The sequence below is a fragment of the Nicotiana tabacum genome, chromosome 8, assembly GCF_000715075.1.
Source record: "Nicotiana tabacum cultivar K326 chromosome 8, ASM71507v2, whole genome shotgun sequence".
Classification (NCBI taxonomy): domain Eukaryota; kingdom Viridiplantae; phylum Streptophyta; class Magnoliopsida; order Solanales; family Solanaceae; genus Nicotiana; species Nicotiana tabacum.
In genome coordinates this window covers 210,889,635-210,903,852 of record NC_134087.1, presented here as the reverse complement: position 1 = coordinate 210,903,852, position 14,218 = coordinate 210,889,635, and the positions used below count along the sequence as shown (strand labels likewise).

General features: G+C 35.7%; 1 protein-coding gene across 1 annotated transcript; it reads right to left on the bottom strand.

The window, feature by feature from the left end:
* On the bottom strand, positions 1-6,679 carry LOC107778795 (ATPase 9, plasma membrane-type-like). The gene is made up of 14 exons (XM_016599104.2): positions 6,385-6,679; positions 5,797-5,916; positions 5,597-5,695; positions 5,022-5,159; positions 4,229-4,543; positions 3,811-4,137; positions 3,605-3,724; positions 3,164-3,286; positions 2,980-3,084; positions 2,575-2,884; positions 1,980-2,494; positions 1,526-1,699; positions 1,237-1,419; positions 1-494 (listed from the first exon to the last, which is right to left on the bottom strand). The coding sequence occupies exons 1-14, from the start codon at positions 6,433-6,435 to the stop codon at positions 297-299; spliced, it is 2,778 nt and encodes a 925-aa protein (XP_016454590.1). The 5' UTR covers positions 6,436-6,679; the 3' UTR covers positions 1-296.
* Positions 6,680-14,218: the final 7,539 nt, after the last annotated feature.

The window sequence follows — 14,218 nt, the reverse complement described above, 5'->3', positions numbered from 1 at the left end:
TAGTAGCAACAAGGCACTTTACTAAAAACATTAATAAATAAATATTTACAGAAAAAAAAACAAAAATGATAATGCTATAGTAAATTTTCTTTATGTATATAACTACTAGTTTAATAGTTTTGATTAGCAGCTAGCCTTTGTAGTTCATCCAACATTGATAATACCATGGATACATTCTTGAAAAATTGCTGCAAAAATTGCCCTTTAACTTGACTACGTAGATTTAACATGTCCCTTGAGAGTCTAATATTTCTCTAACTTGCAACATGATTATTGAGAGAATCTAGTTATAATTTTCATGGCTCATGTGTATATTTTGCAACTTCAGCGCGACGTTTAGCTTGTTCTGCAATCTCATTCAATTCTCTGTAGTTCTTGTCATGGAATAAGCCATTGCTTTCTGCAGTCTGCAGACCGTGTAGTGTACGTTGTGCCACAGCCCATTGTGCTTCCCTTTCGCCTTTTCCATAATCCTTCTTGGTTGTGAAAGCAGTCTAATAGTTTCAAGAAACAAAAATAATTTAAGAGTATCATTAATTCAAGAATGGAATTTGAAAAAAGTAATAAGGTTCCAGACGTGGAAACAACCTCGAAGGGGGAGCCTTGGTATAACTGGTAAAGTTGTTGTTGTGTGACCAGGAGGTCACAGGTTCGATACGTGGAAACAGCCTCTTGCAGAAATGCAGGGTAAGACTGCGTACAATAGATTCTTGTGGTCCGGCCCTTCCCCGGGCTAGCAAAAGGTCACGGGTTCGAGTCGTGGAAACAGCCACTTGCAGAATGCAGGGTAAGGTTGCGTACAATAGACCCTTGTGGTCCCGCCCTTCCCCGATCCCCGCGCATAGCGAAAGGTCAGGGGTTCGAGTCGTGGAAACAGTCACTTGCAGAATGCAGGGTAAGGCTGCGTACAATAGACCTTTGTGGTCCGGCCCTTCCCCGGTCCCCGCGCATAGCGAAAGGTCAGGGGTTCGAGCCGTGGAAATAACCTCTTGAAGAAATGCAGGGTAAGACTACATACAATAGACCCTTGTGGTCTGGCCCTTCCTCGGACCCAGCGCATAGCGAAAAGTCACGGGTTCGATACGTGGAAAGAACCTCTTGTAGAAATTCATGGTAAGGTTGCGTACAATAGAGTCTTATGGTCTAGCCTTTCCCCGGACCCCGCACACAGCGGGACAGGACTGCCCTTTACTAAGGTTCTACAAAATGTGATAGCAATAATCTATGTTTGTTTACCTTATTTTGGATCATTGAATTCCAGGCCTCACCACTCAACGTGTAACGGCTGATGAATTTGAGAACATCAAGAGGGATATAGGTGATAATAGTGTAGATCCAGATGATTGCTGCCCATCCCCAACCAATTCCATGGATCCTAGCAAACGTCCAGTTGGCGTAGACAGTGATTAATGTAGCCACCTGAGTTCATCATTCGAGCAGAAAAACAAGATCTTGATTAGTAAGAATATAGAGAGAGTTGTGAAAATGAAAATGTTCATTCAGGTTTGCTTTTTTCAAGACTTACAAATTGGGCTAAGAGGAAAGCAGTGACGAGCAAGACACCAGGGCGTTCCAAAAATGACCAGCTTCTTGATCTTGTCACAAAGATGAGAGCTTGACTGATGACGCTCACTTGAAGGTATACAGCAGCTGTAAGCTCGTAGGGATTATCCCTGATTGATTTAACGTTGAATTTCTCCTGCAGATGAGCGATAACTTTGTTTATCGAGTTCCAATAGTACGTGTTATTTGTGTTCAGACCGAGGAAATTTAAGGGGATTCTTGGAGCAACGGTAAAGTTATCTTCATGTGACCTATAGGTCAAGGGTTCGAGTCGTGAAAGCAGCAACTAATGCTTGCATTAGGATAGGCTGTCCACATCACACCCCTTGGGGTGCGGCCCTTCCCTAGACCATGTGGGACGCCTTATGCACCAGGCTGCCCTTTTAGAGAGGAAAACTTAAAGGGATAGAACTTACTGTAAAGAAGTCAGTGTCAGCTGCAAGATAGAAGAACACCACAGTCATGATAGCTTGATAGGTTCCAAGGACGATTCCAGTGGCAAAGATTTCGTTGAGCTTCCACGAGTCGGGTAGAGGGGATGGCTTCACCCTGTCCTTAGAGATGGTCATGATGGTTCCATCATTGAGGATGGCAATGATGAGGACCATGAAAGGAGGGAAGTCGAATTCCCAAATGAGGGCAATGAGCATGAATCCCATCACGACACGGATTGTGATTGAAACTGCATAGATAGTGTAGTTCTTCATCCTCTGGAAGATGGCTCTACTTGTCAACACAGCACTCACAATGACACCAAGACCTGGTTCAGTCAAAACGATATCAGATGCACTCCTGGCTGCGTCTGTTGCATCGTCAACTGCAATACCAATGTCTGCTTTCTTCAATGCTGGTGCATCATTGACACCATCTCCAGTCATACCACAGATGTGCTTTCTTTCTTGCAGCTTCTTCACAATCTCATATTTGTGTTCTTCAAACATTCAAATCCTTGTGTTAGCTCAAATACTAATATATTTTTTTTAATTGTAATTGAGTAGTAGTAATATTTACCTGGGAAAACTCCTGCAAAGCCATCAGCCTGTTCAATGAGCTCCTCAACAGGAATTGAAGCAATGGATTCATCCTTATGGCCCCCGAGAAGAGCCGAAGACGGATACATGTTGGTTCCCATACCAAGCCTACGGCCAGTTTCCTTACCAATAGCAAGCTGGTCACCAGTGATCATCTTAACATTAACACCAAGCTCGAGAGCTTTGCGAATTGTCTCTGCACTGTCATGCCTTGGCGGATCAAAGAGAGGTAAAAGCCCGACGAATTCCCAAGGTGAACCAGCACTGTCCTTGTTTTTTTCTGGCACAGTCTGCATAAATTATCATGCAATTTTATCCAGTGCACTTCAACCAATGATACATTGCACTAACACAAACAAAGTTATCTAATATTATGTTGGCTTACCTGTCTTGCAACACCCAAAGAGCGAAGACCACGGTTGGCAAAGTTGTCGATGATTTCATGAGCTTTCTTTAAAACATCTCCCTTGAGATCACAAAGTTCAATAATCTGGCAAAAGATTTTGATAGATTAGAAGCTAAAGTTTGAATATACATACTAAAATGAAGGACAAAAGAAACTATCTTACCTGCTCAGGAGCACCTTTGCTAGCCCTGTGCCAGTTTCCACTCTCATCAATATATGTGATTGCAGTGCGCTTATCGACTGGATTGAAAGGAAAGAAATGAACCTCTTGGATGCCTTCTCTTGCCTGCAAATATCAGAAGAAGTATTTAAGCTCATTTGTAATTACTTCACTGAAGGGGAGCCTTGGCGTGACTGGTAAAGTTGCTGCCATATGACAAGGAGGTCACGGGTTCAAGCCGTGAAAACAGCCTCTTGCAGAAATGCAGGGTAAGGCTGCGTACAATAGACCCTTGTAGTCCGGCTCTTTCCCGGACCCTGCGCATAGCGGGAGCTTAGTGCACCGGCTGCCTCTTTTTCTGCAATTACTTCACTGAGTAAAAAAAATCTAATGTTCTACTGAGAAAACATAAAGAAAAAAAATAGTACTACTATTTCACATTACCTCTTTGGGATCATTCAGCATATTAACAATACAAGCATCAATAGCATCCTGATTCTCAACCCTGGAAGCTCTAGCAGCAAGTAACATAACTGTATCCTTGTCTGCATTCTTAGGGAATACCTGCAACCACAAAGAAACGTCGTTATGAACCTCATCTTTCGTCGTATATGATCATGCTAACACCCTCCTCGATAATGTATACCAACCTCGATCAAGTTTTTGTCGACAGTAAGCTTGTTTAAGGTGAGGGTACCGGTCTTGTCACTGCAGAGGACATCCATACCAGCCATTTCCTCGATAGCAGTCATCCGCTTGGTGATGGCACCTTGTTGGGAAAGCCTATGAGATCCAATAGCCATGGTAACAGACAAGACTGTTGGCATGGCAATTGGAATACCTCCAATAAGCAACACCAACAAATTGTCAATTCCATCTCTATATTTACGCTTTTGAATCGGCCACATCACCAATATCTCAATCACTATTCCCACAACAATAGAACAGATACAGAAGTTCCCAATAGAAGTCAACACCTGATCATATTGATATAATACAACAAACTTTAGATCCTGAATCCCAATAGAGTATTCAACCTTTAGATGCTAAATCACTAGTTTCTTTCACCTTTTGGAAATGACCAACTTGGTTTGTGCTATCAACAAGATGTGCAGCCTTTCCAAAGAAGGTATGAACACCAGTAGCAATAACAACTGCCTCGAGTTCGCCTTGCTTGACAGTGGAACCAGAGAAAACTTGATCACCAGGTTGTTTTGTGACTGGTAAGGACTCACCAGTGAGTGCAGCTTGATCAATCTTAAGGGGATCACCCTCGAGAAGACGAGCATCGGCTGGGATAATATCTCCCAACTTAACACTAATCAGATCACCTGGAACCAAGATTGAAGCTTCCTCCTCAGACCATTTTCCATCTCTCAAAATCTGAGAACCACATTCTCAAGATTATCATCCATTGCACATTGAGAAATAATCACCAAAAGATTTATCTTATATACATTCACTGTAAAGAATTTGTACACTATCGGTTAAAAAGTGTAATATAACATGTCGTTGCAAGCAGTGGCGAAGCCAAAAAGTTTCAATAAGGATGTTCAGAATTTGTACACCCTTCGCCAGGGGGCAATGCAAGGGTGTTCAAGGTCTATTTTTTAATCAATAACAAGTAAATATTTTATCCAGTGGACGAAGGGTGTTCAGTTGACCACTCTTGACCACACATAGCTTCGCCCCTGGTTACAAGTAAGTTGTCTTATTTTTGAGGTTACAAAACTCACTTTTTATAAACAGTTAGTTACCGATATTTATCTACTAGGTGATTTGATAGTGTAACAATTCTTTTACACCGTCAGTGTATAGACGTTAAACTCATTACGACAAAGCATGAAGAGTTAAGGGATACCTTAGTTTTGGGAGCAAGATTAGCCATAAGGGCAGCTGCAGCATTTCCAGCATTGTTTTCTTCAATGAAACTGATAGTAGAGTTGATAATAAGCAAGACTACAATACCTACAAAGTCTGGCCAATCCGGTGGTTTCCCCTGCATTATTTCAAAATTTCACCTTTAATAATTTTGTTTCATTTGTCATAAGCAAGAAAAACAGAAGGATTAAGCTGTATTTGATATGACGAAAAATATTTTTCGGAAAAATAAGAAAATACTTCTCACTTTTAGATGAAAGTTAATTGTCTTCACAATTATCTCAAAGCTTAACTTCATATCACGACTTTAACCAACAGTTAGACATTATTATCAATCTTTAATATTCAAGAATTTCATCAAACACTATATGGTTTCCGAAATTATTCTGAATCTTTAATAAATATATATTTTTTCACTCTCCAATCAAACACCGAAATATATTTTCAGAAAAGTATATTTAAAAAAAAATCAATACTAAAAAATGACTTTCATCGTACCGAGCACAACCGAAAAAAAAAGGGGGGGGGGGGGGTATATTTTTAATCTTTTATTACCCCTCCATTTGCCAAGGCAATGGACATGATAGCAGCAGCTTCCATGACCCATGAGAGAGGATTCCACATGAACCCCAAGAATTTAAGGACCTTATTTTCCTGTAATAAATAACAAAAACATTTAGAGCTTATTTAACTTTTTTTTAAAAAAAATTATTAAATGAAGTTTAGCAAACAGTAAAAATAAAACTCATATGTACCTTTTTCTCTTCAAGTTTGTTATGGCCAAAAATTTGAAGTCTATTTTGGCCTTCTTCATTTGTTAAACCCTCTCTGCTACATTTCAGGATCTGGAAAACTTCTTCCACCGGAATATTTTCCTGCATGGGCATGCAATATCATTTTTAACCTTTTAAATCAAAAAAAGAAAAAGAAAAATACATCTATTCTTTTGTAATTCCATCTTGCATTCAACATTATTTTCAATGGTCAGTGTAAAAACATTTTTTCGTCAGCTTAGTGCTTGTGCATGCATAATTTGGTCTGGTTATACATGCAGTGTCGGATCCAGGAATTATATGTAATGAAATGATTCAGAAAATTATAAGAATGTCACACTAAGGATTCGAACCTTAGGATTCAAAGCCTTATGACTAAATTAAAATTTGAACCATCTTTCATATTGCACGGAAAGCTTCCCTTGTGTTAATGGTATGTAAACTTTATATATATGTATGTATAATTCGAGACAAAAATATTAGATTCAGTTGAATCAGAAAACCCGTCATGAGTTCTCCAAACCAAATGCAATGCACTTAGAGAGATGTGAGAGGGGAGAATTTACTTACAAGATCAACTTGCTCATTTCTAATATCTTCTAAGGATAAATTGGACGCCATGATGATTTATACACTAGAAAAAGAGGGACTAAGAAAAGCAATTAATAAAAGTGAGATTTCAACAAGGAAGAAGGAAAGAATGAAGAGAAATCTATTTTAATAGAGAAATCACTCTATCTTCTCCCTCATTTAGGCTCACTCTCTTTTGGACACTCTTAATTCAACTCAATTCCTCTTTTTCACTCCCTCTTAATCAACCCATATAATATGTTAACTAATGCTAATGAGTTTTTGAAAGAGGGGTTGGCTCGCTAATTGACCCCCTAATCACCCATTTATATCTAAACGCCCTTGGTAATCCTATAAACAAGGAGAAGCCATGAGAATTATTGCAACAAATTCTCTCCATTCGTTTCTTTGGAGAATTGGCATTTTGTCCGAATTTCTTGTTTTGCTTGTCTAAAAAGGTGCAACACCGTAAAACTTAGATCTTTCTCTCTTTCGTTCTCTTTTATTTTTACTATTTTTACAACCATAAATTTAACTACTCTTTTATAATAATATTTTAGGAGGTACAACCATAAATTTAACTTCTCTTTTATAATAATATTATAGGAGGCTCCGTAAAATTAGTGGTCTAAAACCAAATTTTATAAGAGACCTTATACTTTTTTTATTAGTACGTATATACACATATATGGAAAAAAAATTAGTCTTGTCATTTTTTCATACTTGCTATTTATAGTATATATTCTTAAAACACATAAAATCTTTAACTTCACGTAGTAAGATTATTATTTATATTATTAAAAAGTAATTTAAATAAATGAGATGTTAGACATGTATTTGCAATATGTTACCTTTGATATTGTTGTAAAAATATATTTACTAATATAAAGATTTAAGTAGTTTAATTCAAATTTTAAAAATATTTTTACTGCTAAAGAGTAGATATCTTTCTTTTTTACAAATTTGTTGTACTTGTTTATTTTTTTCTACAAACATTCATATTTTTTTAATTTGAAATAAAATTATTAATATCCAACAATATTAAAAAATTTGGGGACGTAAATCAAGGCTTTACTAGTCTCTTACTAGAATCACTTCTCCACCCCTGACATTCTCAATCAAATTTATAGAGTCTCAATTAAGATTAGACAACAATGACAAGAACATTAAAAGGCAATAACTATATCATTCAGTTATCAAATGTGAATGAAGTTGGTTGAACAATACGTTCATAGTGAGCCAGTAGTTTGTAAATAATTGTTGATCATCAGAACGGCTCAACAGAACCGGTGGCCTAAAACCAAAAATATAATAAAAAGAACCTGAAACTTCTTTTATAAAATTCATATAATATTGGGACACAAAAAAAAAATCTACATGACTTTGATCCAGTAGTGATAGCAAAACTCATGATGTATGGGTTAGGCGCACGTCATATGGTATTGAATTCTTCCCTTAAGTAAAAATGGTGAAGGGATGAATCAATTATCCATCGTGTTTTGAACTTTGCGACATTTGTCTCGGAAATTTCTTAATTAAAAAAGATAAGACACAAAAAAAAATTGATTTCCGACATGTGGATCAATCAAATGTGACAAAAAGGAATAGTTAATTAGGAGAATTTGAGTTGAAATTAGAAAGTAAAATCGTGAGAAACATGAAAAGACTATACATACTGAAAGAAAAATAGAATTGATGAGAAGGTAAATATATTATTTAATTTAGTGAAAAAAAATTTTATCCTATTAACTCACTCAATCCTATGTCTACCAAATTTTAAAAATTATTAAAACTTTGAAATATTTTATTAAAAATTATATAAATATAAATAATGGAGTATATATTATAATAATATAATAGTGCTTCATATTTTTGGGGCTTTAAATATTTGAGGCCAAAGCGGCCCTTGATATTGTAGGTGTTAACTTTACGCACCTTGATTATTCTATTAGAGACTATTATCTACCATCAATATAAATATTGGACAACTTTATCTTCCAAAGTTTGGTTGAATGGGATCCATCACCTATCGGTTTTTTGCTTCTACTGGAATTTAAATACTGGCATGATTTTTGTTCATTTTATTGACCATTAGATCACAGAGGGTCCTTAAATTTGGCTTCATATTGATAGGAATTTGACTCAAGAAATGTCTATGGTTTTCCTTTAAGTTTTTTTTTTCCTTCTATATTAAGTTTTTTCCTCTTTTTTTTTGTGAAGTTATAATGAGTATTGTATACAGTATTATGCTGATATTTACCCTTGTTCAAGCATGGAAAAATACTTTAATATACTTTTGTTAGTTAATAGTGAACATTTCAACAGTTGTCGTTACTCTTTACTTGGTTGATTGAACTTTTCTCCCAATGAAAGTCAAAACTCTAGGAGTTTTTGTAGGAGATCAAGTTGTATCCACAAAGAGTTAACACCTTTTGTATACTCGGAGACTTTTGTCCAAATCTAATGTATTGCTAGTTGCATTAATTAATAAAAACAAGAGTTTTCGAGATTCAGTCTTTTATTACTCAGTCCGGAAATAATCTCTCGGCTTTTTTTTAAGGTAGGGGTAAGGTGTCCTCCCCAGACCCCATTTATGGGATTACACTGGATTTTTTGTTACTCAGCCATTATTACTCAGCCAATTTTAGCAGGTGGTAAGAAAATACACTTATGACTTATTGCGGTTTCGCGATCCCATAAAAACATGTGCAGTCAAATCTCTCTATATCATTCATCCTTTATTATAATCCTTCACTATATCAGCCAAATTTTTCTTGGAACAAATTTCTCATGTTATGTTATAATATATGTTCTCTATAACAACACTTCACTATAGCAACGAAAATATGGCAGAATAAACAAGACTGTTTTGACATTAACAAACAAAATCATGGCTCTTACATTAATGCCTATGAAATTTCCATTTTTTCAAAAAAGTTAATGAATTTTTTTGGGATAAAGATGAGTGTTGCGACCAGCATCGTGTTTGAAGAATACGAAGGGAAGCGAGAATAATACACCAATCAGATTCACAGAATGATGAGAAGTTACTTAGCATTAAACAAAATTTAACTCTAGACACAGTAGAACCAATTGCTGTATGCAACCATAGTCCAACCATAGTCCAGAATACATTAAAGTATCGCACAGTGCAAAACAGGGGATTGAACTTCCACCTGGAGATCGAGCCTACCCCATGCATTGCAAAATTCAAAATCCCAGAGCAAAACTCTCCCTACTTCTATACCCTGTGTTGAAGAGACCAGTCACACCTAAAATTAGGGGAAAAAGGCAAAACCTATGTTACTCAGACTCTTCAAAAATGTTGTTGGGTGTGTCGGATCCTCCAAATTTAGTGCATTTTTGGAGGGTCCGACATGGGTGCATCAGCATTTTGGAGAGTCTGAGCAACATAGGGCAAAACTATTTGAAAGGGCAACACAATGGTATGGAAGCTGTGACCAAGTCAAGAGGACCAGTACAATCAAATTGATCAAACAATAATCTGAGACCCCTATATAAAGCTTGCTGAGAAGAGTCAATCATGCTACTCTTTCAGAAATTCAGATGTCTATGCAATCTAATGTATTAGTCCTTGCCTCAAAATTCTTACAATGTAAAGTAAATAGATAGGCAGTGGTGTTATGCTCTAGGGGTCGTTTGGTACATTGATGGGATAAACAAGGATATCCCATGGCATGGGATATTCCATTGAATTAGCTATCAACACCCTTCTATGGGAGAGCTAATCCCACCATTTTAGCGTATAACATATCCCACGATTAGCTAATACCTATAACAAACATTGGATAAATACAATCCCAAATTCTATCCCGGGATTATTATCCATATCCCTTGTACCAAACAACCCCTAAAGATTATACAGTTTGTGCTTTATCCCCTGCATTGCCATGTCATTTCTACGAGATGAAACATATCATTCTAACTGGCTAACCAGTAGAATTAACTGAGTAAACCTGAAACCCCTAATGAACGATGAGAGCTCAAGCTGGTTTAAAAGACCCAACACCATCAATTACCCAGCAGGTAAATGCTCGGTTAGCACTAGCTGAATTGATCCTCAAACTCGCCCTAGCTAAGCCTTGGCTAGACTATCTAGGTCAAAAAGAAAAACCGGAAAATTATAAAGAAACTAATATTAATGCACTTCATCAAAAAAGAAACTAGTATTATTGTGCGGTTCCAAAGGGTTTATGACCTAATAATTGATGTAAACACCATTACTCTGCAAGCACATCCCACCAGCCACTAATGAGCAGATAATCAGTGTGCCAAGTAATCCCAGATTGAGAGTCTTAACTAGTTAAGCTTCTGGCCAAAAGTTTTAGGTCTCAAACAAGTCAAACGTTTGGTCAATTCACTTACAAGCACTCAGAAGGTAAAATGGACTAGCAGAACCTTATAAATTGGAAAAACAAATAAATCGTACAAGTAAACATCCACTATGGTGCTTTAACCATAGAGTATTTTTCCTTCTAAAAAGGCCCCCAAGATGCTACTTAGGTTTGCTTTAATGGCAGAGACACTTTATTCCTCTTTCAGCTAATGCAAAACAGCCTAAGGGCAAGTTAGTCCAACTAAAAGCTTCTTTTCTTTTTCTCTATGAATAAAGACCTAGCTCTGTCTCCAAACTCATTGGCAGGTTACATATTTCCAAATTACCTTTTCATTTTTCAATTCATACGCAACAGTTCCCCAGCAAAGTTTTTCCACTTTCTCCAGCAAAACATCACCTAATCAAACTACCTTCAACTTAAAATAAACCTAAAAAGGCAACAAAACAGAACAAGAGACTATGCTACTCCCTACTTGTTAATAGTAATCCTGGAAATAATACTCCAATTCAAGAGAAAACTTTAGCTATCACTATACTGATAGTTCAATCCTCTCAATTCATACCATGACGTAACTCAAAAAAATAACTGAACCTAAAGTAAAACTAACCAGGAGCCTCCGGTACCCACACAACAACCAAACCAAAATCCAGTATGCAGTCATATCCTTGCTTCTTCTTTGCATTTCTTCCCCACTGAGCTACTCATTACCTCTTCTCAAAAAAATTTGTTTCTTTATTTCATTTCTTGTCAATCGTGCTTTCCTTTTATACACAAACATTCTAATAATATCCTAGGTGAATTCTAGTGTTTTTTCTTATGACCAGGAAATTGGTCTGGGACCAACCCTTATGACTAACCGCAGTCTTCGAAACTCAGGGATAATGAGCCAGCTCCTCTACATTTCTAAACTTAAATACAAAGCTTAGTCCACATGGCACAGGGCTTGAACAGGTTAATTCTAGCATTGAGCTAAGTATATAGGAAAATTTGACCATACAAATTCTAATTTTCACCAATGCTGCCACACAAGTGAAAATCACAGACAGATTATTCAATGCATGAAAGTAATCAACAAATACTACTATTAAACCAGCATTAAAACACCTAGAATTAACCAGAAAAAAAATCATAAATCATCATTCAATATATAAACTCCATTGAAATTAAAACACATCATGTTTCATCACAAAATAAGCTCCTATAAAACGAACGACATAATCCGACAAGTTTTTTTCATTAAAATCATGAATAAAGCTCGAGTCCTCCACCTTAAAACCCTAGCTTGGTTCTACGCCAGTGCCTGCGCTTAGCATTGTACCTGAAAAAACAAAATCAAATTTTCATTAGTGAAATGAACAAAATATAATCTCACTAGTGAAATAAACAAAAATCAGCCAAAAATAATTAAAAATAATTACTACAAATTAATATACCTGATAGTGTTGTCAGTCCTCATACGGATCCAGTAAGGAATGGGCCTGTTTTGCCTCTGCTTCTTCGCCAGTTTCTTCTTAATCATAAATGTCTTATGTGACGGCTTCATAATAAAAATATTGGAATTAAATAAGTAAATAAAATTACTAGCTTAAATCTGTATTGATTTGAATAGTTGTGAGTAGAATCGTACCATTTTCACCGGTTGGAGATTCTCGGCGATAAGCTCTGATGCTGCTAAAAGTTGAAATCCTAAGGAGGAACAAAAACCCTAATTTCTGAGGTTATATACTGATGCGACACGAGGCCCAATGGGTTGGAATTTATTTTTGGGCCAAATTTCGGGTGATCCAAATGAGTAAAGGAATTTTTACATTCCTATGCCACATAGAAAACATTATTACCCTCAATGTTTAAGGTTTGACTTAATTATATTTAGTATATCAAATTACCAATTCTATACCATAATTAATTAATGGTATAATTAATTGTACATTTTTTACTCCTTAATTAAAGGAATCTGCATGTTTCTCTCTCCTAACCCCTCAGTCCCACCCACGTTTTACCCATACCCACATTCTTTTTACTATTTTCCATCTTCTAAAACCAAATTCTCCCTCTAAATTCATAGAAAATTGAAGAAACCTTTCAACAAAGTTGGTTCCCTATTTTACACCAGTTGAAGTTCATCAATGAAGAACAACAAAGTTCATCAAAATTGAAATCAAATCTTCAAAGTTCATACACACATTTACCTTCAGTTTCAAATTTTCTCAATGAAAAAGAACAAACCTTCAAAGAGACAAGAGAGCAGCAATTCCACCATTGACAGCCATTAAAAAGCTTTGAATCTTTGAATTCAAATTTGGGTTTTCAAAAATCATTATTTGTTTTGATTGGGTGTTGTTGTAAATAATTGGGAATATGTTTTGGAGTTTATATCTCAATTTTGAGAGGTTTTGGTGAAGATTTAGACTTGGTTTTGGCTGAATTTCATATTGAAACTCGAAGAAGAAGAAGAAGAAGAAGAAGAAGAAGAAGAAGAATTGTAGACTATTTTTTGCAGAAGATTTGTAGAAGTTTTAGTCGTTTTTGATTTGTGAAAACAGAAAACAAAGCATCTACAATCAGAATACAAATAATCTACAATTTATCTACAAAATATCTACAAACTAGGTACATTGAATTTTAATATCCCAATTCTCATTCAATTGTAGCTTAATTGGTATTTTCGACATAATTGCATTTTTTGCAGAAGATTTTGTAGGAGTTTTAGTCGTTTTGGATTTGTGAAAACAGAAAACAATGCATCTACAATCAGAATACAAATAATCTACAATTTATCTACAAAATATCTACAAACTTGGCACATTGAATTTTAATATCCCAATTCCCATTCGATTGTAGCATAATTGGCATTTTTGACTTAATTGTGTTTTTTACAGAAGATTTGTAGAAGTTTTAGTCGTTTTTTATTTGTGAAAACAGAAAACAAGCATCTACAATCTGAATACAAATAATCTACAATTTATCTACAAAATATCTATAAACCGGGTACATTGAATTTTTATATCCCAATTCCCATCCAATTGTAGCATAATTGTGATTTTTGACATAATTGTGTTTTTTCAGAAGATTTGTAGGAGTTTTAGCCGTTTTTTTATTTGTGAAAACAGAAAATAAAGCATCTACAATCAGAATACAAATAATCTACAATTTCTGCAATATGTCTTCTTCTTCTTCTTCGAGTTTCAATCTGAAATTCAGTCAAAACCAAGTCTAATCTTCACCAAAAACTCTCAAAATTGAGATATAAACTCCAAACCATATTCCCGATTATTTTTAACAATACTCAATCCAAACAAATAATGATTTTTGAAAACCCAAATTTTAATTCAAAGCTTTCAAGCTTTTTAATGGCTATCAATGGTGGAAAATATCTGGAAGAATATTTACTTCCATAATTGTAGCGCGCCTAAATAGGAATATCTGGAAGAATATGATTTGATCTGATTTACGCCAAATCTTTTTAGAATATTTTG

Coding starts and splice junctions, on each gene's coding strand:
- LOC107778795 (XM_016599104.2), bottom strand. CDS start 6,435: ATGGCGTCCAATTTATCCTTAGAAGATATTAGAAATGAGCAAGTTGAT. Junction 5,696..5,796: donor ACAAACTTGAAGAGAAAAAG/GTACATATGAGT, acceptor TATTTATTACAG/GAAAATAAGGTCCTTAAATT. Junction 4,138..4,228: donor AAGTTGGTCATTTCCAAAAG/GTGAAAGAAACT, acceptor CAATATGATCAG/GTGTTGACTTCTATTGGGAA.